We start from the raw sequence: 25834 nt of genomic DNA, 5'->3' as shown, positions 1-25834 counted from the left end.
TTTATGCTGTGAGTTCCTCTGGAATAAATGTATCTCACCTGTCTGTGAATTTTTGTCACACAACAGAGTGTGTGGCACATAGTCACCAGCAGATATTTATTGATCCGTAACCATATTTGTAACTGGTGATCATGCTCCTTCTGTGCTAGACATCTAATAATAAATGTCTTTTGTATTAAATGCTTCAAAGCCCTCTAGCTGTCTCCTTCCACTTCCCCTGGCCTTCCTTGGCCATTTTTTCCAAAACCTTTCATTATTTTAATGATTCTTTTGACTCTTCATCAACATTGATTCAGCAAATATTTGGCTGAAGTACTTAAACTTATCTACATTCACCCCATCACTCATCATTGTGAAATCCCAAAGTGACCTATATTTTCCATGTACATATAACTCTTGAGTGAGCTATCCAAAGGCACAGGAAGTACCTCACGTTTACTGTTTTATTTGTACATTCTAGTATCCAGCCTCTCATTTGTCAGCATTACTTTGTGATTTACTGTTCCCTTATGACAGACTATGACCCTTTAAATCTTCATTATTTATCCATGGCCAACTACTCCCCTGCTTATGTCTCTAGGATGTTTTTCTCTTTATGGTAAAAATCATTACAGAAGGACTATTCTTCAAACATACACCTGATCTTTCTACCTTCTCTAAGTCTTGCCATCTTCAAAAACGCTTTGAAGGGAATAAAACTTTTATTTAGGGGAGTTGCTGCATTTTAAAAGAAGAAAAATAGTCGTTAAGTTTTACAGGATAAAGTTTAGTCATATTAAATTTCTTAAGTATATCATAGTGTTGTATTTTACCTTTATAGTACTTAAGCATAAACATGCACAATATGTAGAAAGTAACATTGAGATTTCATTGTAGTAGAGTATCTGTGAGTCAGAAAGGCATTATACAGAAGTTCACACTGAAAGAAGTCAAATCTAAAACACAACGTTTATTATTGCAAAGTTTTGTACAGGAAATAAAATCCAGTGTGTCTGTAAACTCCCTAAATCCCCTAGTAAGTTATTTGTCCAACATGTCAGGCCTAATGGCAAAATCCCTCTATACCAATAAATAAGGCAGCTTAAGCAGAAGATTCATGATGAAGCCAGAAAACTCCTCTATAAATAATGGCATAGTATCCAGGGAAGAAGGAGGTAAAGGAGAGGGCAGTAGATCATTAGCATAGTAAGACAAGGATATTTCCATCAGTAAGGAAGCAGTGATATTTGGCCAAATCTAGGTCATGATCAAGGATATAATCACAAGTGGGATGGGTTTTACATTGTGGAATGTAGCTGCATTGCGCGTATACAGATTGAATGGCTTGCTTCCCAGAAAACAATCACCACCATATAACAATGTCCTTATTATTTCTAGTTTTGAAAAGAGGATCTTAAAGCGGGATACCCTGGTCCTGCCCTCTATCCTATCCAAACCCAATTGTGAAGTGATCCACACTCTAATTTAATTTTCAGGTATTTTCACAGATCAACTCTTTCTGGCTGTAGCAACCCCAGATTCAAGGGGTTGAATAACAAGATATTCATGTTATTTTTCCTTTTTTATGAACTACTGACTCAGACATACATACTTCTAGAGCCAAAATATCCTAGAATAGAAAGTGAGGAATTCCCCGTAGGTTTATCTCGTAACTCAGGCTCCTGGCATGTTTTCCAGAGCCTTTTAGCAGCTACATAGCTATTCTTCAAATAGGTTTTTAGAGAAAGCAGGTTCATAATTTGACTTGGTTCCACTGCTTTGCCATTCTTACTATAAAATTATTTTTAATTCTCAAACAGAGTTTCTCTTCTTAGAGTTCAAACGCAGGCACTGTTATTCTGCTTCTGGAAATCTGGAAGATATCAGATAAGCTTTGTCCTTTAAATAAATATCCACTTCCATGGATAGAGTTATATCCCTTAATCCTGTCTTCCCTGAGCTTAGTTATCCATCTTTTTTTGATTCGTGGTTTGGCATTTCCCAAACTTTCAGCATTTCCCTTATTCTTCATTAGAGTTCTCCTCAGGTTTTTATATATCCTTTAAACAAAGGAAGATCCAGATTTGTGAGGCCTGAGTTTATATAAATTGGGATGATCCATTTAGGAAAAAGAATACGAAAATATTTTTCTTTTGCAAGCTTCACAAAAACACATGGGCAGGTGAACACGTTGCCAGCGCCCCTCCCCCACCCCATGCAAGTGAGGGGTACTGATGCTCTTTCTTCATTTAGCGTCATGGTGAATCTGCCTCTGCCCTTAGAGTTGTTCCTCCCATAAATTAAGCACAGCTCTTTAAAAAAGGCCAAACTGTCAAAAGAGATAAACCTAAGTCAGAATGTTGTTATCACACGTGCTAAGCTAGTATTTACACTAAATTAATCATCACTGTCTTCATTAATTAAGAAATACTTATTACATGCCGCCTTTGTATTAGATGCTCTGTTCGGTTTATACTTGAGTGCTTATCTGAATATATCATACGTGAAGCAAACTAAACCAACACAGCGCCTGCCCTTTCAGATGCTGTTAAACTAAGCCAAGACTGAAGCAAATGTACATAAAGGAAATCTTTGGTTATCTGAATCCATGTTACATATTTAACGTATATGAAAAAGGATGAGCGCATCTTGATGTGATGGTTAGGGCAGCAGTCCTTGGGGTCTCCAATTTAATCTGAGGGAAGAGAGGTTTAGAGGTATTCTCTCTCTCTTCTACTTAATGAAAATGACATTTCCCTTACCAACAATACAGCATGGAAGTGTCAGGTTCACTGCAGGACCGCTGTGACCTCTAGGGGCCGTCTTGCCATGCTTTTCTGTGCCTCATCAGCTTTCCTTTTTTTATCTGTGTTGCTTGGCTTCCAGTCATTGTTTAGTGTTCTATATGTTTCTCTATGTATGAAAATTATCCTGATTGTTCAGACATCAATAAAGGGAAAGGTGCTACCCCATAATTACTGGAAGGACATCTTTCTGTCAATATCCTGGAAAGTGGGGCAACAACTCATCAAACAATCACTTTCTTCTTAGAAGAGCACAGAGTTCTGACTGGCAATCAAGATGGCTTTGTGAAAAGTAAATTGAGCAAAACCATTTTTGTTTACTTCTGTGAAAGAATCGATGCCTTGTTAGTCCAAGACAGAATCTTTATTCGCAAAGAATTTGATTCCCTCCCATGTGACATTTATTCTCAATGATGATTGAAAAAAAAAAATAGGACCTAGACTCTAGACTCTAGAATACTATTTCAACTGACAGTCTAGGAGATTGACTGAAAGAGGACTAATACTCTAGTGCTTCTTTGGATGACCCCTAAGTGCCAGAAGCACAAGAGCCTTGTCTGTGATACTTTCGCTGATCCCCCTACATGGTAGTTACTCAATGAAAGTTTCCTGCTTCTCAGAGAAGGTACAAGTCACTGGGTGCAAATAAGGCTCCATTTGCCTTAGCTTTTTTGCTTCTTGGGCCTTTTCTTCCTTTCCCTGTCTTTCCCATCACCAAAAGGACAGAAAAATTATCAATGGCAGTAAGTCCAGAGGAATTTCTAACACTTCATTAAAATTTATATATATATATAAATTTTAATATGTATATGCAAATTTAATATATATATGAACATTTTTTTGATGTGTATCTTCCCTCAGAAATAAATTCAGTTAGGAATTAGTCAAATAGAAAATAATTAAGGGCATCAAGCAGACAGCATAGACACAAGAACATGCATAAATTCACTAGAAAAAGGTTTTTGATCCTTAGAGTACTAATCGTTAATCAGCAGTATATGAGGTGTGACTATTTTTTAAAGACAAACCAGAAACGTGTAGAGTCAAAGGAATTTTACCCCCATTGTTATCTTAATTGAAAGATAATGACAGGGCTTCCCTGGTGGTGCAGTGCTTAAGAATCCGCCTGCCAATGCAGGGGACATGGGTTCCATCCCTGGCCTGGGAAGATCCCAGATGCCACGGAGCAACTAAGCCTGTGTGCCACAACTACTGAACCTGCACTCTAGAGCCTGCGAGCCACAACTGCTGAGCCCACGTGCCACAACTACTGAAGCCCACGTGCCTAGAGCCCACACTCCGCAACAAGAGAAGCCACGACAATGAGAAACCCGCGCACCGCAATGAAGAGTAGCCCCCGCTCGCCGCAACTAGAGAAAGCCCCCGCACAGCAACGAGGACCCAACACAGCCAAAAATAAAAACAAATAAATAAATAAATTTATTTAAAAAAAAAAAGATAATGACATTTCCCAAAATATTCTGTAAATGCCTGTTTTAGATTTGTCCTAAGGGTTATGTGGCCTGTGCTTTAGATCTTTTCAGGGGTACTAAATCTTTGCAATTTGAGGGTAGATTTGATTTTGAAATCAGCCAAAAGTGATATCGAGCCACGTTTTATGAATAAGGTGTATGATCGAACTGGGTAACAAAGTTTCTGGTCAAAAATATTGCAGATCTAAAATAATGAGACTGATTTTATTTGATTCAGAGCTCAATTCTGAAAGAGAAGTGTCAATCACAGAGTAATGGTCCTCACCAAAATAAGTTTATGGCTTCCCAAGGTGGCCATTTGAAGGATGGGATTCCTGGTTTCAACAGAAATATTGGAACCAATCTTACAAGTTTACAGTTGCACCTTAAACTGTTATAAAACAAATGCTATGATGTGTTGCGAGAATTAGAGCGTGGAAAACTGGGAATAGCCTTACTCTAGATATTGGTTAGCCCATCTTTTAGGGTATTTTTTTCCCAGCTTGGTTCATTTTTGGGGGTGGGAGAGACATACGTATGAGGATGGAGAAACCTATAATTTAAAAAATAATGTGCAACAAGGAGAGAAGACCCAAGGGAAAACCTAAACATTATTAAATTTATAGAGAGGACTCTGTATGAGAGACTTGTTATTTTTTTTTAATTTTTAATTTAATTTAATTAATTAATTTATTTATTTATTTTGGCTGTGTTGGGTCTTCGTTTCTGTGCAAGGGCTTTCTCTAGTTACGGCGAGCGGGGGACACTCTTCATTGCGGTGCGTGGGCCTCTCACTGTTGCAGCCTCTCTTGTTGCGGAGCACAGGCTCCAGACGCGCAGGCTCAGTAGTTGTGGCTCACGGGCCTAGTTGCTCCGCGGCATGTGAGATCTTCCCAGACCAGGGCTCGAACCCGTGTCCCCTGCATTGGCAGGCAGATTCTCAACCACTGCGCCACCAGGGAAGCCTGAGACTTGTTATTTTAGAAAATGATGTTGAGCGGCTTAATTTGGAGTCCAAACTAATTTTCCTAAGGTCCTCTCTTACCCCATCCCTCCTCCCAGCATTTACCCTACAAAGTCAGAAATTCCCCCACATTGCATTTGAGGATCAGCTTTACTTTTGTGGGACTCAGACACCACAGTGCTTCCTGGGGACACGTTATACCTCAGAGAGGAATTTTTCAAGGAAGATATTGACCAGGTTTCTATTTCTCAGCAGCCAATAGACAAGATATGGGCTTAAGAAACTGACAGCTTTTAATTAGACATCAGGAAGTATTTCCTCTTAGAAGTGATTAAGTATCAGCATAGATTCCTGCAGGAGGTCATGGAACCCTATTCACAGGCAGAGGACTGGAGCATTTCTTGAGGGTCTTTCCTGTTCTGAGTGTATAGTTCTACTTGTCAAGGTAATCTGATATTCTTTTCCAAGTCTCCAAGGTGCTTTTCAACCCACCCAAATTGGTCTCATCAAAAACCTAATTGATTGTGCTGCCTCTTGCATCTTCTAAGATGCTGACAGTAATAAGGCTGTAAACTCAGCTCTCAGAGCTGTAACATACCACTTGTTTTGCCCTTTCCCCCCACCCACCCCTCCCCAAGATGCTTTCCCATTAAAATATCTTATCAGTCACTTCAGAATTTTATTTTGTTCCTTTGGTTCAAAATAATTTTTTTTTAAGTTATAGATTAACTTCCTATAGGCGCCCAAAGCGCTTTGTAGATTTTAATCAAGTTGAGGTCCATAGAGGCATGTCAAACTCAATTGTTTTTCTTTCCCAGATGGAAAGAGGGATACTCCAATACCTACTAAGAAAAATATGTCTGCAGAAACTTGCAGCATTTGAAAACCTCTTCCATGCTCCAGATTGTCGATTAACTTCTAGCTAATCAGAGTTCAGCATTCTAATGGACTGTGACGGGAGAGGCAATTTTTCCTCCAACTTCAGATCCCATGTTTTTGCAGTTGTAAGGCAAATTTTAAAAGAAGGCCTTGGGGATTACATCCAGCCTTCATTATCGGTGCATGACCGCTTTGTAACCAACTGCAAGTTTAATATACAAGGAGATTTGCACATAACAGTCTTCTTTTCTTCCTTCTTCTCATTTTGAATAATTTACCTTTGAGATTTTCTTCACGACCACACTAGTGTGCAAAGATCTGTTTGTCTGTCAAACCTCCTGATATGTACAGCGTATGAAAGATGCATTAATTTTTTACTTGTTTCCTAAGGAGGCTGAACAGTAAGCTGGTTGTGCTGAATACAGGAGAGGGCTGCTTTAGTGAACATGTACTGGAATTCACTTAACTGGCTTCCTCTTCTGCAGCAGATCAGTTTCTTCTATGAGTCTCCCCTCTGCCAAGAGGGAGTCATCTATACAAATAAACTCAAGGAACTTTTCATCTACACTTTCCTCCCGAACCTGAGACGGTTTGGTCTTAAGCCAAAAGATCACTGGCAAAGCTGTGTGTTATGAACGTGTGTGGATCACGCAAATATCTCATTCAAAGCAAAGATCTCCTTTTCAAAGTTAGAAAACATCTTTTTCTTTTAACGTTGGAGGTTCTATGTAAACACTCATCTCTACACAAGTGAACTTTCACTGCAGAGTGTGGCGCTATGTCCCTGTGACAAATGTCATGGATTTCAGCCCTCAGAAACACTAAGCATTGGCATTTTTAAGAAAATAAATGTAGAGGTCAGTGAACCACAACCTTTGGATGATTAGGAAAGAAACCCACCATTCGAAGGGGGATGATGCTTATTTCAAGGCCACTCAGATTTTCCACAATAAAGAAATATGAGATGTGTAGGGAATTATGTATAGAGAGGTTCTTGGTAATTTCATGTTTTGAGAATTCCCAGGCTGAAAACTATTATTATGTAAATCGACAAACTCCAGCTTCCAGTTCTTAGAAAACGAGAAGCGTATCTGAAGTTTAACTAGGTTTTGACCTTTTATGTTAGGAAGACTACAGTAGGGAAGAATGGAGCTAGGAAGTTCATTAGGGATTATTTTATGTAAGGTGGTCAGGGAAGTCCTCACTGATTAGGAGACATTGAAGCAGAGACTCGGTAGCCCTGTCTGAGAGCAGAGATAACACAAGTGGAAAGTCTCTGAGGGAAGTTGACCAGCGGGGATAGAACAGAATGACCCAGAACAAGTAGTGGGGGGACCAGATCATGTCAGGCCTTGTAGGCTGTTGGAAGGGCTTTTTTTCTTCAACTCTGAGTAGGAATAGATGGATTCTCTGACAAACAGACTGAGAGAAAGGAGGAGGAAGGAAGGAGGGGGAATGAGCTGAGGACAGAGCTTTAGGGGAAGGTAAAAATTAAGGGTGGGAGAGGGCAGTGTAGTCGAGGAAGGAAGGAACATAGCATCTTTGGAATCTAAGAGGGCAGAAAATATCTATTTTGTTTGATTTGGTTATGTAGCCTATATCTCTGTGATTCATACCATAGTTACTTAGGTTAGTGAGCACAACTTAAATCTCCATCTAACTACAGTATCAGTACATATGTTCGGTGTCTATTACTGAGACACCTAAGCACTCGAGCAAGCTAATCAAGGTTTCAATTACCCCAGTGAGAAAGTTAGACTTCTCAGTTACAATCACAGTTGACTGGTTGATGAAGTATTCATGAGATCTTCCATAAGAGGAATTTTATAGGTCGCTTGCACCATAATAAGTGGAAATATCTGGGAAAGAAAAAAGTTTAGCAGTATTACGGTGCTGATAGAGTCTTCAAACGTACTGACTCTCAGTGTGGTTGCTGCAGCTGAAAATTCTTTGCCCTGAGCATTTGTCATGACTCCTTCAATCCAACATGCCCTCTAAACACAGTGAAACTAGAGAAAAGGAACATCTAAAGTTGTTTGATGTTAATTAAAGGGTAGGATTCTTTCCTTTTTTTTAATGGAAAGCCCAAATTTGTGCCCAAATCACTGCTACCATCTTATGTAGGTTTTTCTCTAATCATCTGGTAGTTCAGTTCTTTGTTCAAATACTGAAAAATTCATCTCGGCTCACATTGTCTCTTCCCATTTGTAACCTGCCATGATCATTCTCAAATGGGACTGACAAAGACCTGGAAGAGTAGATGAGTCCAGATTTACTATGACCTTTGGTATTCTTTAGGATTTTCACTCACTTGTACTAACAAATAGGGACCTCGGCCCAAGTTACACATCAGTAGTGGTAACATGTATTGGGATCTGTGTTTCCCAGTAACCCTTACCCTTGGTTACAGGCAAGTGCAGCAAATTGCAGAAATGTCTAGCAGCCAGAACAATTCAAGCAAAGAATGTGGTAGGTATCTACCTATATGAAGCAGAGTAAATGGGAAGGAAGGAGAATTTTGTTAAAGAAAATTTTTTTGGAAAATGATGAAAAGGCATCATACATAGGATTGCCTTTCCATTTCGTCATCATGCTCAGCACATCTCTGGGACAAGGAAAGGACATTGCTGCTCTAACCCTAGTTCACTGGTCTGGACCACCTTTCCATCGCTACCTTTTTTGCCTCCTGTTATGCCTGGAATTAAATGAGAACCCCAACCAGCAAAAAGGTTATAATGTTCATCTTCTCTTCTCTTTGAAATCCTCCAGTAGATGGTTTTCCAGTAGGACCAGCAGCCTCCTATGGGTCAGATGGGGAAAGTTTAAGAAAGTTTCGTGAGGCCTGGGGTAGAAGACTGAGTGTAGACTAATTCTCCTTTAAGCAGACCAAGTGAATGACATTCTGAGATAAATACTCACAAAAGAAAGAAAAGCAAACTTCTTATTTCCACATCAAATGGCATTAGAGTATGTGCTTCATTTTCTCAGGGTGATGACAGAACTAACTCCAGATGTTAAACAACAAACAATAACAGCAAAAAAAAAAAAAAAAAAAAATCCACTGCCTTCCCCAGGAAACCTCATCCCTCTGTTTTTGCCACAATCTCATAAGGTGTGTTGAACCTTAAGTAAGACGATCCGTGTATTTCATTATTAGTCTACATAGCAAAATGTTCTATGATGTTTTTGTTTCTTAGATTTGTCAAATACAGTATATAAACCCCAGAATTTTCCCCAAAAAATTATCGTTCATTTTATCTATATCTTTTTTCTCATGGCTCAAGAAGGCAACTTCTGTCATCTGTTCAAAGGTTTGGGGTGTGAGAGAGATTGTGTGTTTCATTTCTTCATAGTATTAACTGATATTGCACGATTTCCATATCAAAAAGGAGTCTTCCTTCTCCCCAGTGCACATGAGCATATGTGAGCCTGCTCCTGGGCTAGAGGAAATGGAGTACAGATCCTGAATTGGTACTGCCCAACTGTGGAATTATATAATAATAATAACCAGCCCATTTACTGCATACTTCTTCTATGTGCCAGGCACTGTGCTTAATTGCTTTCGATGCAATATCACATTAAATCACAAACCAACACTGTGAAGTACAGTTATTTCGTAGATCAGCAGAGCAGGCTTAACACAGTTAAGTAAGTGACCCAAAGTGATAAAGCATGATGGTCGCTAGGCAGCTAGGATTTAAACCGGATCTCTCAGCTCCTAAAGGCCATCCTGTGTTCACAAGGGTATGCTGCTCTACTCAGAGTGTTTGGATTATGGGTCCTGATTTGAGAGGAACAAAATAAATAGGCCTCTTTCCCATTATTTTTACTCTGGGAATAAAATTTCTGGGTCAGGAAACTTTAGAAATCTTATCAACAAGATGCATTAAAAAATGGAGCCGTAGAATCATCATACCTATCTAAGAAAGATAGAAATGTACAGTATCCAAGTCAGCTCTTCTTTGATTTAAATTTTAAGTGTTCTATGTTACTTTAAAAGAGGTGATTAAAAGAAACAATTTCAAATTCTAAAGAGGTTAGCATAAAACAGAAAGAAGGTAAAAGAAAAAAAAAGCTCCAAAAGCACTGTTTGAATTAAAGCTAAAAGAGGATCAGGTCCTAGGACAGTTCAAGATAAAAGGTGTGGAGAGAATTTCACCTATTTCACTGAGTTTTCATTAAAGAATTATCTCTTGGTGACTCACATTTAGTGTATAAAAAGATTTTCAATATAATACGTACCAGGTTTCTTTATATTGTTGCCAAATGATTTGACTCAGTACCATCTGCGAATCCTTCTAATATCCCTGATGTATGAAGAAACACTCAGGGGCATGATCACAGTGTGCCTCTGGCACCAATGTTGCCAATTTGTTCACCAGGACATTTCCAATACATTCTTTTAAGGTTATGTAACTCTTTTCTAGCACAGCTTCCGATACTGAAATGAATCACAATCTTGACAAGTGTATTCACACAGGTACCCAGGATGATCCAAAACTCAAAAGAGAAAAGAATACATTTCTAAGTTTTTCTTTTCATGAGTGCCAAGTGACGGTGATATATATGGATTTTAAAAATTACCTTAGGTGCCAATAATATGGTACAGTTATAAATTATGTTCATTATGCTTATGAGGGTAGATGGTGTCAAGGTGCTACATTTCTAGTCCTGGGTCACATCCTCATGTCTTCCAAAAAAGAGGGAGGGGGTTGTGCAGAATAAACTATTGAAAACACATGAGGTAACATGTGCTTACTGTTTAAACTTTCAGATGTTTCTTTTACACATAATAATCACTGCCATCATGTATTGAGCATTTCTCTGTACCAGGCATCGTCTTCAGTGTTTTATATAAACATTATTTCCCTTAATCTATTTAACAACCCAGCGATTTCAGTAGTAGTGTCTCCATTCTACAGATGTGGAAACTAAAGCTCAGAGAAATGGAGTAACTAACTTGTTCAAGGTCACACAGCTTTTAGGATAAGTGATGGGAGTTTAGATATGAAACCAGGTTAAGGTGACTCCAAGATCCATTTTTCTTCCTAACTGCTCCACTTCTCCATCCCTCAAATATACTTTGGCTTCCAGTGAGATCACAGTGTTCACAAAGTGCTTCTGAAGTCAGCACTAGGATAAAAAGCCATTGAAGGCAATGGGAGTAAGGAAAGGGTTTTGGTGGGAGGTGGTTTTTGTTTTTAAATATCACAAGGTTAGAAGATGCTGGGTTTGTGTAGACCTGACATGAAAGAAGCTGGCATCTGAGCATCTTGGAATTTTCGAAAAAAGTTTCATCCATTTCGTAAAGCTTAATTGGAATATATGAGAGGTCTTAGCATTTACATAAGCTTTTTTTTTTTTTTTTTGCATATGACATTTTTAGTCCATAGGTCTCATTTGTTAATTATGCACAACAAGGGAAATAAGATTTGTAATTTATTCATACTTTTCAGTAAGGCAATAGAGTCTTACAATCAGTGAGAGACTTAAAATGAGGTTAGTGAATACATTTTGCAGTAAATCCTAGAGACAATTTTTGTTACATTTTGCTCCTTCTGTGCTTTTTCCTGACTCTTGAAAAATAGATATGCCAGTAAAACTAAGACTTTTTTTCTGTAAACATTTCTTATCTTGTATGAGGTTACTACCAAAAAACTTTCTCAATTAGCAGCATCCTTTTAGCAGAACACAGTTCTGTACATTGACAGAATCTAATCAGCTGGCATTCCCAGCCCTAAGAAATAATGATTGACGCTTACTTGAGAATCATGTTGAAGTAGAGGAGTTAGCATTTTAAAATGTTTAGTGAGGCTTAACACATATACAGTGTTGTTAACCACAGTCAATTATTTAAAGGTTTTTTAAAAAAAATTCTGAGCTCAAATTTGCTCCTGTTGCTTTTATTCTTTTAATCATTTGGGTTTTGTTTTATAGGAATTAGGGTGAAAAGAATGCATCCCATCCCTCAAAAGGGTTCTCTCCGCATCAGCTTTCACATTTTTGGGAGAGTTAAACAAAGTCTTGAAATTTCCTATCTTGCTCTCTAGTAAAACTAAAGGTTGTTGATATGAAACCATAGTTAAGATTTCCCTTTCTCTTTTTAAATTTGTTTCTTAAGGAGAGAGAAGTAAACAGGCACGTGTTTCCCACCCCTAATTTCCTAAAGCCAGAGTCAAAGAGTGAAACCACCAAGAGGAATAGGATGTTCTTTTTAGGCCTTAATGAGGCCTCTTCATGAAGACAGAATTGGTGATATCAGAACTGAATCTTACTCCACAGTCTGTGTTGCTTGAAAAATATATGCCTTTGTAGATGCGTTCATTCATTTCTATTAATGCCAAACCACAGAAATTATTTTCTTCTTCTGTTTCGGTCTCTTTGGGATTGCACATGCCATTTCAAATTGTGTGACTGTTTTGTAGTTAAATTTATCCCTAAAACATTTAAGATGTGAACTGATGAACCTTTTACTTGGTCTGTTTCATTGTTTATAGATTTACATTCATGGTGTTTTAGTAGTGCCAGTTGCAAGTCTACCTTTCATATAGAAATTTAACCTATTCACATATGCCAAATTTCTCTCCTAGTGATTTAGTGATATTGTTGACTGATTTTCTTCTACCCCGAATTGCATTAGTTCAGATTTTTATATAAACTATTTTTTTAGTTTTACTCTATTTTTAAGAAAGAAAAAGGAATGAAATGTGAAGAATGCTACAGAAATAGTATGATTCAGGTCCATGAATCACATAATGCCTATCAGTGATCTATATCAACATTTCTGTTCTCAAAATATAGTTTAGATTTGGGCTTTCTTGTGTTTTTATAATTATTCTACTGTCTTCATTACATAATCTTAGTCTATAAAAGGATGCTTATAAAAAATCAACAGTCTTGGGAATAGGATTCCCAAATTTATCACATAAAAATACTGAATGCCCAGTTAAATATGAATTTAGATAAACCATGAAAAAATCTTTTGTTAGCAATGTGTCCCAAATATTACATGATTTTTTAACATAAATATATCCCAAGTATTGTATGGATAATGAATAATTTTTAGTATCAATGTGTCCCACATATCGCATGAAATTTATTAGTATAAGTATATGCCAAGTATTGAATAGGATATACTTCCACTAAAAAAAATGATTCACGGTTTATCTAAATTCAAGTTTAACTGAGTGTCCTGTTTTTTATCTGACAACTCTACTTGGAAGGCATCATGGTAATGTGAGTGAACATATGTGCTTCTGGTACTTAAATAGCTGTGTAGCCTTGGGCATCTCACTTAACCTACCTCAACCTAAGTATCAGCATCTGTAAAATGAGAACAAATACTAGGTTTTCTATAAATATTTGAAGTTATTTACTTAAAACACCTGGCACATAATAAATTTCCATTAAACACTAGCTGTTATTATCAGAACAAGGAAGAAATACAAACGCAAGTTACCAGTTTTTTCCATCTTCATAATAAATGACAGCACTCAGCAGTTAAATAGCCCATTAGACTGATAATGGAAGAGTCCACCTGATCTCAGGTGGCCTCAGCCTGCAGCGGCTCGGCTCGAAGCAGGCTTTCGGTTCCCGGCCAGAGATTGAGGTCGGGTTTCCTATGGCCGGTTCTTTTGATTTGCCTGGTTCAGAGTCCCTGTTTGGCTCAGGATCCTCCCCTGTGTGCGCACGCGTCTCTCAGCCAAGATGGATTCTACCGAAGAGGCCTGTGGGTAGTTGGCACCACTTACTGTGGGGTGGCGCCCCCTCCCTTTTTGACCTCCAAGGAGCTTTCTAGTTGGGAAGGTTTCCTTGACATTGAGAATGAGAAAAATGTGGTCTCCTATCTTCTAGCTGGGCAGGGTCCAGCCTCCTCTCTCAATTGTCCTGCTATTCTCATCTTGGAGTATCGGTCCACAGAGAACGAATCTCCAATTGCTTTCCCTGGGTTGCAGGGGGTGGCCCATCTACCTCCTGCCTCACACCCAGATGTTGGTTGATTGTTTACCAGATCAGAGATTTGACTGATAATAAAATGTACACAAGCATTAACCTCCCTTCTCTCCTCTGCTACTCACCTTCTCTCATGTTACCAAAGATCATGCAACTTGTTAATATCAGAGCCTGAATGTATTGCCTTTGCACATTGTCTTTTTATTCTAAGTTACAATTTTATTTCAATCCTGCCTTTTTCAAACATCTACTTTTTTAAATTGTATTATTTTTTATTGAGATATAATTTACATATCATAAAATTCACTGTTGTGCAGTATACAATTCAGTGGTTTTTAGTATGTTCACAAGGTTCTGCAACCATCACCACTACATAATTCCAGAACATTTTCATCATGCCCAGAAAGAAACCCCATTCTCATTAGCAGTCACTCTGCATTCCCCCCTCCTCCTTCCCCTGGCAACCACTAATCTACTTTGTCTCCATGGATTTACCTATTCTGGACATTATATATAAATGGAATCATAACCATATGTGGCCTTTTGTGTCTTCTTTCACTGAGCGTAATATTTTAAGGTTCATCCATGTTGTGGCATGTATCAGTACTTTATTCTTTTTATGCTTGAATAATATTCCATCATATGGATATATATGTACCACATTTTGTTTATCCATTTATCAGTTGGTGGACATTTGGGTTGTTTCCACTTATTGGCTATTAGAAATGATGCTGCTAATGAACATTCTTGTACAAGTTTTTGTGTGAACACGTGCTTTCTTTTGTCTTGGATATATACCTAGGAGTGGAATTGTTGTGTCATATTATAACTCTATGTTTAGCATTTTGAGGAACTCAGACAGCTTTCCAGGATGACTCATTATTCTACATTCACACCAGCAATACAAAGCATTCCAATTTCTCCAATTCTTCATTTATTATGATCTGTTTTGTTGTTTTTTATTATGGCCATCCTAGTGTTCATGAAGTGAACTGTGGTTTTGATTTGCAGTTCCCTAGTGATTAAGGATGTTGAACATCTTTTCAAATACTTATTGGCTCTTTATCTTCTTTGCAGAAATATCTATTTAAATTGTTTGCCCATTTTTAGTTGGGTTATTTATCATTTTATTGTTGAGTAGTAAGAGTTTTTATATATTCTTATCAGATATATGATTTGCTGATATTTTCTCCCATTCTGTGGGTTATCTCTTCACTCTCTTGACAGTGTTCTTTTTTGTTTTTATTTTTTCCTCCCTTTTGGCCACCCCACACAGCTTGCTGGACCTTAGTTCCCCAACCAGGGATCGAACCTGGGCTCTGGCAGTGAGAGTGCCGCGTCCTAACCACTGGACCCCCAGGGAATTCCCTTGGCAGTGTCCTTTGATGGATAAAAGTTTTTGGTTTTTATGAAGTCTTATTTATCTATTTTTTCCCTTTGGTTGTTTGTGCTTTTGGTGTCATCCACATTGTCTTTCTTCCATGAAGAATAAAACAAACACTAAACCCTGAGAAGAGAGACATGAGTTATTTTCCCAACTTTGCAATTACATAAATGTGTGACCTTAGGCAAGTATTTAAACTCATTCAGAACCCAGTTTCCACATCTGCAAAAAGAAGCTGGATTCAGCAGAGCAGACGATTTGCAATTTGGGGTGAATAAATTAATCTCTATGAAACCCCCTATGTTAGCGGTTCTCAACCTGGGTAACATTTGGCAATCTCTGGAGACAATTTTGGTTGTCAGAACCGGGGAGGGGTGCTACTGGCATCTAGTCAGTAGAGGTCAGGAGTGTTGCTAAATATCTTACAAGACACAGGGTGCTCCCACAACAAAGAATTGTCTTGCCCCAAATGACAGTAGTGCTGAAGCTGAGAAACCCTGTTCTAAAATTATGACTCTATTATTCAAATTTATTTTAAGTGGTAGTCTTTGAGTTTGTCTGCAGGAGCCAGATTATTTTGTGCTCTTAGCCTAATGTTAGATGTACTAGTGTTACAGGGGCAGGAGAAGGGGGAGGTACCAATAATTCTTGCAAGTCAAGAGAATTTTTTTGAAAGTGTTTTCAAGGCTTTTAAAAACTACTATTACCTTTTAATACGAAGAAAAAATATTTCAATATAGATACCTCCAGGCCAAGGCTTGTAGATGTATTCTTGTTATTGAATCCTTTTCTTTAGGATTTCTGGAACAAAATAGCTTTTGTGAGATAGTTGGTACATGCTGTGAAGTATGTCTGATGAATCATAAGAGGAAAAAAACCCAGAACAACTTAATGGAAGGAACTTGCAGTCGGTGTGTCTCTGCATTAGTGATTTCTCTAAAATGACTATTCTCTAAAATACTATTAGTCCAGCAGAACAATTTACTCCAGCGTTCTCCCATACGGTCTACTGGAATGTACTGATTACCTTGAGTTCCACAGATAATCTATCCAAAATAAAATAGGCAATAGCTTGAAATATGCTTCAGCACTCTTAAAGATCTTGGCATGTAAAAAGCTATTAAACGTGCAGGTGTTTCTTTCCTGTAATAATATAGATGGAATGGTGACCACCTCCACCACACCCACCCACCACTATCATTGTCATAGACAAGGTGTTCTAAGTATTTTATAAATGTATCTCATTTTTCTTACAAAAATCTTATCACGTAGTTAAAAAAAACATTTTTCAGATAAGGGGAAAACGTAAAATAGAGTGGTACAATACCTGCTAAGCCATATTTTCCTATTAAACTTTTTCTTTTTTTTTTTTTTTTTTTTTGCGGTACGCGGGCCTCTCACTGTTGTGGCCTCTCCCGTTGCGGAGCACAGGCTCCGGTCACGCAGGCTCAGCGACCATGGCTCACGGGCCCAGCCGCTCTGCGGCATGCGGGATCTTCCCGGACTGGGGCACGAACCCGTGTCCCCTGCATCGGCAGGCGGACTCTCAACCACTGCGCCACCAGGGAAGCCCTAAACTTTTTCTTATGTATCAAAACTATTTCATATTTCAACCACAGAGACAATATATTTATTGTTAAAAAATCTGTGAACATTCATGTTTCGAATTTTCTAGCACCCCAGGTAATAGCAGTTAAAGCCTGAGTTACATATAATTTTTTTTCAAGAAGAATTATCTTACGATTATTTCTTTCTCTCAAAAGTATATGGGGGCTTCCCTGGTGGCGCAGTGGTTGGGAGTCCGCCTGCTGATGCAGGGAACGTGGGTTCGTGTCCCGGTCCAGGAGGATCCCGCGTGCCGCGGAGCGGCTGGGCCCATGAGCCGTGGCTGCTGGGCCTGCGCGTCTGGAGCCTGTGCTCCACAATGGGAGAGGCCACAATAGTGAGAGGCCCACGTACCGCAAAAAAAAAAAAAAAAAAATGTATATGAACGTACCTCAAAGCTGCTGTAATACTTTTCCATCTCTGAGCACCCACACTTGTGTGTATAGAATTTTAATGTTGTACAACTCCTCCAATATATACGTAATGGAATAATTTTTGTTTAACTTTGTTTATTTGTACAGGAAGCAGTGAAAGAAAACAACAAGAGAAAAGAAATGGAAGAGAAGACTAGGAGGGCAAAGCTTGCAAAAGAGAAAGCTGAACAAGAAAAGTTAGAACGCCAGAAGAAAAAGAAACAACTCATTGATATAAACAAAGGTATGAAGTGCTTCCGTTTTTTAAGAAAGAGGTATGAAGTGCAAAATAATTGCACTTAATTATTGATAATTTTGAATTACAAAGTGAATAATGGTTTTGGTAGGAAATTCACAATATTATTAGTTACTTGTATCAAATGTCTTTCATGTTATTATCTGTATTTCTTTTCATCCTGCACTGAACACAGGCTTTCAGATAATCAATGCAAGGTAATATGTTGTTGCAACACTCTTTTTTTCTTCATTTATTTTACCAAATCATATTATGTTCTGGATGAGGCAGTGGTAAGAGAAGAAGAGAGTGAGATGAAAAGAGAAACACTGGTCTGAGGAGATGAGCCTTATGGCTCTAATTTTATTTTGTTGACACATGTCTGTTGACAGTACAGTAATAATTAACACCCTCTCTTGGGGGCTTGAACATTTCAAGTCATAATGGATATTGACAGCACTGTTATAAGTTGCAAAAAAAATAGGGAGAAGCACCTTGTCCAGCTGTGAGCCTACAAACAAAATACTGATATATCCACATAGTATAAAGTAAGTTGTTTTCTTGGTTAGCAAGAATGACTGTATAGTAAAGGTGGATTTTTTTGGTTTGGTTTGGTTTGGTTTTCTTTTTAAAGAAGAGAGGGTAAGGAAAGAAAGTGATCAGCACCAGGTAGCTGCAACTTAAGAATGCAAAAGAATAGCCTTTGCCGCTGAGGGTTAGAGAATTGAAAAACAAAACAAAATCTGAACAAGATGCAAGATAATATGATTAATATGGACCACCTATTTCTAAGTATAATGATATTAAAAATTGCAAGCACTGTATAATGTTGACTGTGTGCCATATTTTAAGTAAGTTAATCTTCATAACATCTCTGTGAGGTAGGTACTATTATTATCTCATTTTACAGATGAGGAAACTGAAGCTCATAAAAATTAAGGAACTTGCCAAGGTCACACAAATGGAAGTATTAGCAGCAAGATTAAAATCTAAGTAGTCTGGCAATAGAATCTTTGCACTTATAAATGCCATTGTCAAATAATAATAACAATAACAACAACAGCAACAGCTAACATATAGTACTTACTGTGTACTAAGAACTGTTCTAGGAATTTTATGCATTTGAACATATTTAATCCTCATAAAACCCTAGTAGGAGGGTGCTACTATCTCATTTTTAGATGAGGAAACAGACACAGAGAAGTTAAGTGAGTTGCCCAAGTTAACAAAAATAGTAAGAGGTAGAACCAAGATCTGAGCCTAGGCAGTCTGTGGCCAAAGTTAATTATTAATTATTATTACATATTGTTAATCATAGTCAGTTACTCTGTAGTAATGTCTCTTAATGGCGAATCTTCTGAAATAATATCTATACCATTCTTCTTCATATCTCTAAAATACATAAAATTTTTCAGGAATTGACTGCAGTTTATCTTTTTACCCAGGAAATAAATATAATTTTAAAAGATGAGAAAAGTATATAGAAGGGATACAACAAGGTCCTACTGTATAGCACAGGGAGCTATATTCAGTAGCCTATTAAAAACCATAATGGAAAAGAATATGAAAAAGAATATATATATATATATATATTTTTTTTTTTTTTTAAATAAATGGATATGATTTACTCGGGGGAAAATGGAGCACGACAGTACTTGTAAGCCACTACACAGATGTGCTGACATCCCCAATTTTATAAGTGAGGCAGAATCTCAGTGCAACATTTGGGTCTTGCAAATACAAACACACACACACACTCACACATACACTCACATACACACACACTTCAAGGTACCCACCTGTAATATTGAAGGTGTGGAGATTGAGGTGTTTTTCACTCCAGTGTTTCTTTGCTGATTCATGCCCACGCCATAAAATCCATGTTAAAGGCGAGGTCTTTCCCCGAACTTGATTATTTTCTGTCTCCTTGGATTGGGTGGGACATATCTCACTCAATTAGGAAAAGTACTAGAGCACAGTATTTGTAGGAAGTTCTCGCTTAATAGGTGATGGAGTCAGTAGAACTGTGCTGAATGTTAGTTCCCTTACGTGCATGAAGGAGTACTGAGAGAAGAGGCTGGAAGAGGTACAGGACAGACTGTGCATTCACTTGGCTATGCTAAGGGTCTTACCCTGAGAGCTGTGGGAAACCTTGAATGTTTCTAAATGGGAAAGTGATATGCTTTTTTCTTAGAAAGATCATTTTGACAGAAGCATAGAGAATGGACTGGAAAGGGAACAGCCTGAGACAACAGAGGTTAAGAGGTTATCATTGTCCTGACAAGAGATGATGGTGGCCTGAACTAATGCAGTGGTAGTGAGGTTACAGAAGTCACCAGTAGGAGGTGTATTAGATTCTCTAGGTTGTGGATATGCAGAGACAGGTCTATCTTAAGGAATTGGCTTGCATGATTATGGAAGCTGGCAAGTCCAAAATCTGCAGGGTAGGATGGCAGCCTGGAGACCCAGGGAAGAACCAATGTTGCAGTTCAAGTCCAAGGGCAGTCTGCTGGTAGAATTCCCTCTTGCTCAGGGGAGATCAGTTTTTTGATCTATTCAGACCTTCAGCTGATTAGATGAGGCCCACCTACATTACAGAGGGCAATCTGCTTTACTCAAAATCCACTGATTTAACTGTTTATCTCATCCAAAAACACCCTCAGAAAAACATCCGGAGTAATGTTTAAACAAATATCTGGACACCATGGCCCAACCAAGCTGACACATAAAATTAACCATCACCAGAGGGTTGTTAAAAGGTAGAACTGACTGACCCTGATGATTTTAGATGTGGGAATTAATTGAAGGAAGCATTAAAGAAGGTGCTACTCTTCATAAAGAAAAAACAGTTCAAGAATAGAGCAGACTTTATCAGGAGGGTTACAATGATTAGTGACATTTTGAAGCTGTTTCATTTTCAGAAACCTTGTAAAGATGGGAAAGGTCTAAGAAGCCATTGTGTGTGTGTGTGTGTATGAAACTCAGGAAAGAGGTTTAGACTAGACAGACAGACTTGGGGATCATTGATTTTTGATGATTAAAGTTAGGGTATATTAGTTTGCTAGGGCTTCTGTAACAAAGTACCACAAACTGGATGGCTTAGGACAACTGGAATTTATTGTCTCACAGTTCTGGAGGACAGACGCCTGAAATCAAGGTGTAGGCAGTGTCCTGCTCTTTCTGAAGACACTAGGGAAGGACCCGTTCCAGGCCTCTCTCCTAGCTTCTGTTAGTTCCTTGGCTTGTGGCAGCATAACTTCGATGGTCACATGGCATTCTCCCTGTGTGCACGTCTGTCTCTTCACATGGTGTTCTTTTTATTAGGACACTAGTCATGTTGGATTAGGGGTCCAACCTAGTCTAGTTTAAATTCACCTTAATTAATTACACAATTTATCTTATAACATATGAGTTTGAATGAGATCACAGGGTAAAGTATAAATCAGAAGTTCTGAAAGTATTTGGTCTCAGAACCCATTTACACTCTTAAAAATTATTGAGGACCTCCAATACCTTTTGCTTATTTGGGTTATACGTATTGACATTTATTATATTAGAATTTAAGCGGAGACATAGTAAATAAAATTATTTAAGAAATAATTTTAAAAGTATTTATTAATTCTATTAAAATAAACTATTATGTGTTAAATAACTTTTTTTTTATGAAGTGTAGCTTTATCTTCCAAAATCTCCCCTTCAAAAAACTTAGTAAGAAGAGAAAAAAATAGTGTTGTAAATCTCTTCAAAATCTGGCTTAATGAAAGACAGCTTGATTCTCATACCTGATTCTACATTCGGTCTAATGCGATATTGTTCATCATGTAGCTTCTAGAAAGCACTATACACTCATGAAAGAATGAGAGAGAAAAAGGCAAAAATGTGTCAGTATTCTTATGAAGATAGTTTCAACCTTGCAGATCTGAAATGATCTCAGAGGTCTCCACAAGTTCCCAGATTACACTTTTGAGACTCTCCGGGGTGAATAGTGAAAAGAGGAAGGAGTCAAGGCAGAGTCTGTCCAGTTTTGTGCCGAGAACATAATCTTGTTCCCACATCACACTGCCCCCCCCTCCCCGACCTCCACCCCAAGTATGTATCAAGCTTCCACTATTTCCTTAAAAACATACCTACAATAGAAAGAAAAAAAGAAAGAACCTATTTTGATTGTGTCTATAATATGTATATATTTTCATTTGCCAAGATTTGATTGATGACCTCTTCAAACATCATTGAAGGCATAGTATATAGATCCAAATAAGTCTTTTATGCAAATGCTTAGCTGAGTGATCTGAATGCGAAAGACACACTTTAAAATAGGATTAATCTTTTGTATACTCTTACCATATCTCTATTTACAGATCAATTAAATAATAAACTTCACCATTAGGTTCTTGATTTGTGGCCCATATGTGACAAGTACTTATTATTATTGTTTTTTATTGTAATATTATTTTACACTTAAGAGTATATGTTTGTTAGTACTTATAAATATGTTTTAAAAAGAGATCCTTCCATTGAAATTGTATAGTCTTAAGAAGATGAAAAGATGCAGAAAAGAAAGAATAAGAACAGAGTTGGGTAATTGGGTGTCAAGATGGAGCTCAGTATCGGTGAGTTTCTTAGTATCTTATAAAAGATGCTGTTGTTAACTAGGTGGAAGTCAGTTGCAGATATTCTGAGAGCCTGGGAGGAGGCATGATGGAGCTGAATCCATGTTAGAAATGAGAACGAGGTGCCATAGAGAACTTTGAAATGTGTCCAACTAGAATGGTGTTATCCACTTTCCACTGAAAGAGAACTGATATAGAACATTTGATTGCCATTGTGAGATACATATAATTTAAACTGTAGAGATAGTTCATGCACATGTGACTAGAGATACATACCATTGGAACCCGGGGATCTGACCTGTAACAAAGGTAGTCAAGTAAACAGCCTCTTGGGTAAAGAAAGCCACTTGAAAATTACAAACAACTTTGAAAACACAAATACCCTTTCTGTAAAGTTTCTATTTCATATCAACTTAGCAAAATTGCCAACCCCTCCCTTTTAAAAAATCTCCTGTGATCCCATATAACTAATAAGTAACAACAACAATATATATTTATCTGGCATGCAAAATTATATGCATTCATCATGAGGAAATATTCTGGAATCTAATTATTCAGAAGAATAATAGGATAAAGCAACCACAAAAGATTATTTCTATAATCTAGATGTGATCAGCTGAGCTCAGAATTAAGTAAAGAGATCATGGAAACCAAGCAGCCAGAGAGTTATACCTTTTCAGTTAAATCCATTAAAAAATGCCATGTTTCATGGCTCCATTTTGAAAGAATTAGAGATCCAAAGTCAAAGGCCATGATAAGAAATAGTATTTTTTTAATTGTAAAAGAGAAAAAAGACATGGTTATATATTAAAGAGACCATCATTTGCAAACATTAAGTGGCATGCCTAAAAAGTTATTAAAGTCTGTACATTAAAAAAGTGGAGATCAGTCCTAGCTCTGCCACCTACTCACTTTATGACCTTGTTCTGTTCCTTCATCTCTTCATGCCTCAGTTACCTCATCTGTAATGGAGGATAATGACATTTACCTCCTATCATGTTAGTGAGGATTAAATGAGATAATTAAGTACAGTATATAACAAAGGGCCTAGAATATTCTTGCTGCTGCTGATGGAAGAGTCATTTTGTGCTCATTGGAGAATCAGAAAAAAGTTCAAGACAGTTCAAGACATAGTCCCCATCCTTTCTAGTTTACAATTTTGTCATAGAGATGTGTAGGGGAAGAGAAACTGTTCATTGGCTGGGGCCCTGTAAACTACACTGACAAAAGACAGGTTAGCAGGAGAAAAATGAACAGATTTATTAATACATGCATCGTGCATACACCTGGCAGCATTCGGTGATGAGTAACTCAGAGGGGTGCTTAGAACGTGGGCTTATATAGTATCTTAGCAAAAGAATAATACATTTTGAGAAGTTTTTAGATGAGACAAAGGAAGAAGACTTTGAGCTTCTAGTGTGGCAAATTGTGGGAAGATAAATATATGGGGGTACTAATGGAAGATAAGGGCTAGTTAGTAAATTGTTATGTAGGTTCCTCTGGTGCCATTTCTGGACGGATAAGAGTCTACCTAGAGTAGTCTCTGGCGAATAACTTCTGTTATTCCTGGTAAAGAGTAATAGAGGGACACCTTTACAAATTTATATCCTGCTTTTAAGGAAATAGCTAGAGGGCCGAGAGCTTTTCTGCTATCTGCTTCTTCTCACTTACCTTCAGCTCGAAATAATCCTTATGCCAAAGTGGCATATCTTTGGGTGACATATTCTGCTACTCTTCAGATGTAATAAAGCTGAACCAGCAAACAGTGTACCGATAAATAATAGAGATCATTTCGAACTGTCTAAAATGGGAGATCAATGAGATCTGGTAAAATGACGTAAGGCTTCGTGGAGAAGGCTAAATATGGTCTCTGAATGTATCCGTTGAACTAGATGCTGAAGGATGGGTAATATTTAGCTAAAGCAGGGGCGAGACTATTCAAGTAAATGGGACTAACGTCAGCAGTGGTGCACGTCAGCACGGAAGGCAACAGGCCTCACAGAGGATCTGTTCAGTGACCCACAGGGAAGTACATCAAAATGATGACAAGGACAGGTCCTAAGTTCAGGTCTCAGATCTACAACTGAGTAGCCATATAATCTCTGACAAGGTATTTCATCTCTCTGTGCCATAAGTTCCTGCTCTATAAAATGGAATAGTAAAACGTTCCCTTGTTATTGTGAGGGTTAAATGAGGTAACCCACAGAGACTGGTGTTACTAATACTCTAGTCTATCCATTACATGTTGATGTCATTGGTCTCTGATGAATAGTTCAATGTTCAGTAAATATTTTCTCATATTGTCATTGTCCTCGTTGTCGTCGTTGGCAGAGGAGGGTTTGAACTGGGAAACTGTTGGAAAAGTAGGAAGACTGTTGGAAAGACTGTGAAGAGCCTTCCAAGTCAGATGGGAGGTTGTGATGCGATGAGGTAGGAGAGCCAAATTGATTATAGGAATTTGTTCAGGGATCACCCAGGTAGTGAGACACAATACAAGAAAGGAAAGGTGAACACAAGGTAGATGTAGCTGGCAAAGAACAGTGAAAGGTGAAAAAAGAAAAAAAAAAAAAGGAGTTAGCTCATAGCTAATGCTCTCTTCAAAGGAGTTTCAACCTGTGGCAGTTTAAGAAGGTGGTAACAGGAAAGAAAAATTTCATAAAAGAGATGGAAAAAAAGGCAGTGGGAGTTGGAAGCAGTGCATTTACTGATGGCCTAGACGTTTTTTAAGAACAGCAAGGTTTCATCAATATATAACTACGTATTAATATTTTTTGACATATTAGGTTATTTCATTCATCCAACCAACATTTATTGCACCATTTCCCAAATAATTATAATTAAAGCATGCACAGTAATACATTTATTTAAATGTAAAATTGCGAAAGCTAATTTAAATGCAGCAAAAGTATGCTAAATCAATAAATGTACTCTAAAATGTGTGTAATAGTATGTAAACTGTGCAAAGTACTTGGCATAATCTATGTTCTCCAACCTTTGATTATATTAATATAGATGATAATTAACTTAGGGATCACGAAAAATAAATTAATTAATTCTGTAGGTAAAGTAAGAAAGCTTACTGAATATTTGTAATATTGGTGAATAAATCTCTTTTCATGTTTCTGGAAGTCAGCAAATTAATTGCAAGGACTTGGAGGAAGCAATAAAAAGAAGTGCATTTAAAAAAGGGTGTTTCGAGATATGGGGAGGGGGAAGGGTAAGGTGTGACAAAGCGAGAGAGAGGCATGGACATGTATACACTACCAAACGTAAGGTAGATAGCTAGTGGGAAGCAGCCGCATAGCACAGGGAGATCAGCTCGGTGCTTTGTGACCGCCTGGAGGGGTGGGATAGGGAGGGTGGGAGGGAGGGAGACGCAAGAGGGAAGAGATATGGGAACATATGTATATGTATAACTGAGTCACTTTGTTATAAAGCAGAAACTAACACACCACTGTAAAGCAATTATACTCCAATAAAGATGTAAAAAAAAAAAAAAGGGTGTTTTGAAATTGGAAACGCCAAATGTGATTCTT

At 37.8% G+C, this 25834-nt stretch overlaps 1 protein-coding gene across 1 annotated transcript in view; it reads left to right on the top strand.

Moving 5' to 3' along the window:
- Window positions 1-25834, top strand: part of DIAPH2 (diaphanous related formin 2) — an 887427-nt gene that overhangs the window by 667980 nt on the left and 193613 nt on the right. Inside the window, exon 26 of the mRNA XM_060292429.1 lies at window positions 17562-17697. Coding sequence (XP_060148412.1) covers window positions 17562-17697 — 136 coding nt within the window. The remainder of the gene's footprint in view (window positions 1-17561; window positions 17698-25834) is intronic.

The sequence above is a fragment of the Globicephala melas genome, chromosome X (genome assembly GCF_963455315.2).
Source record: "Globicephala melas chromosome X, mGloMel1.2, whole genome shotgun sequence".
NCBI classification, from domain to species: domain Eukaryota; kingdom Metazoa; phylum Chordata; class Mammalia; order Artiodactyla; family Delphinidae; genus Globicephala; species Globicephala melas.
This window is presented reverse-complemented; position numbering and strand designations above follow the sequence as displayed.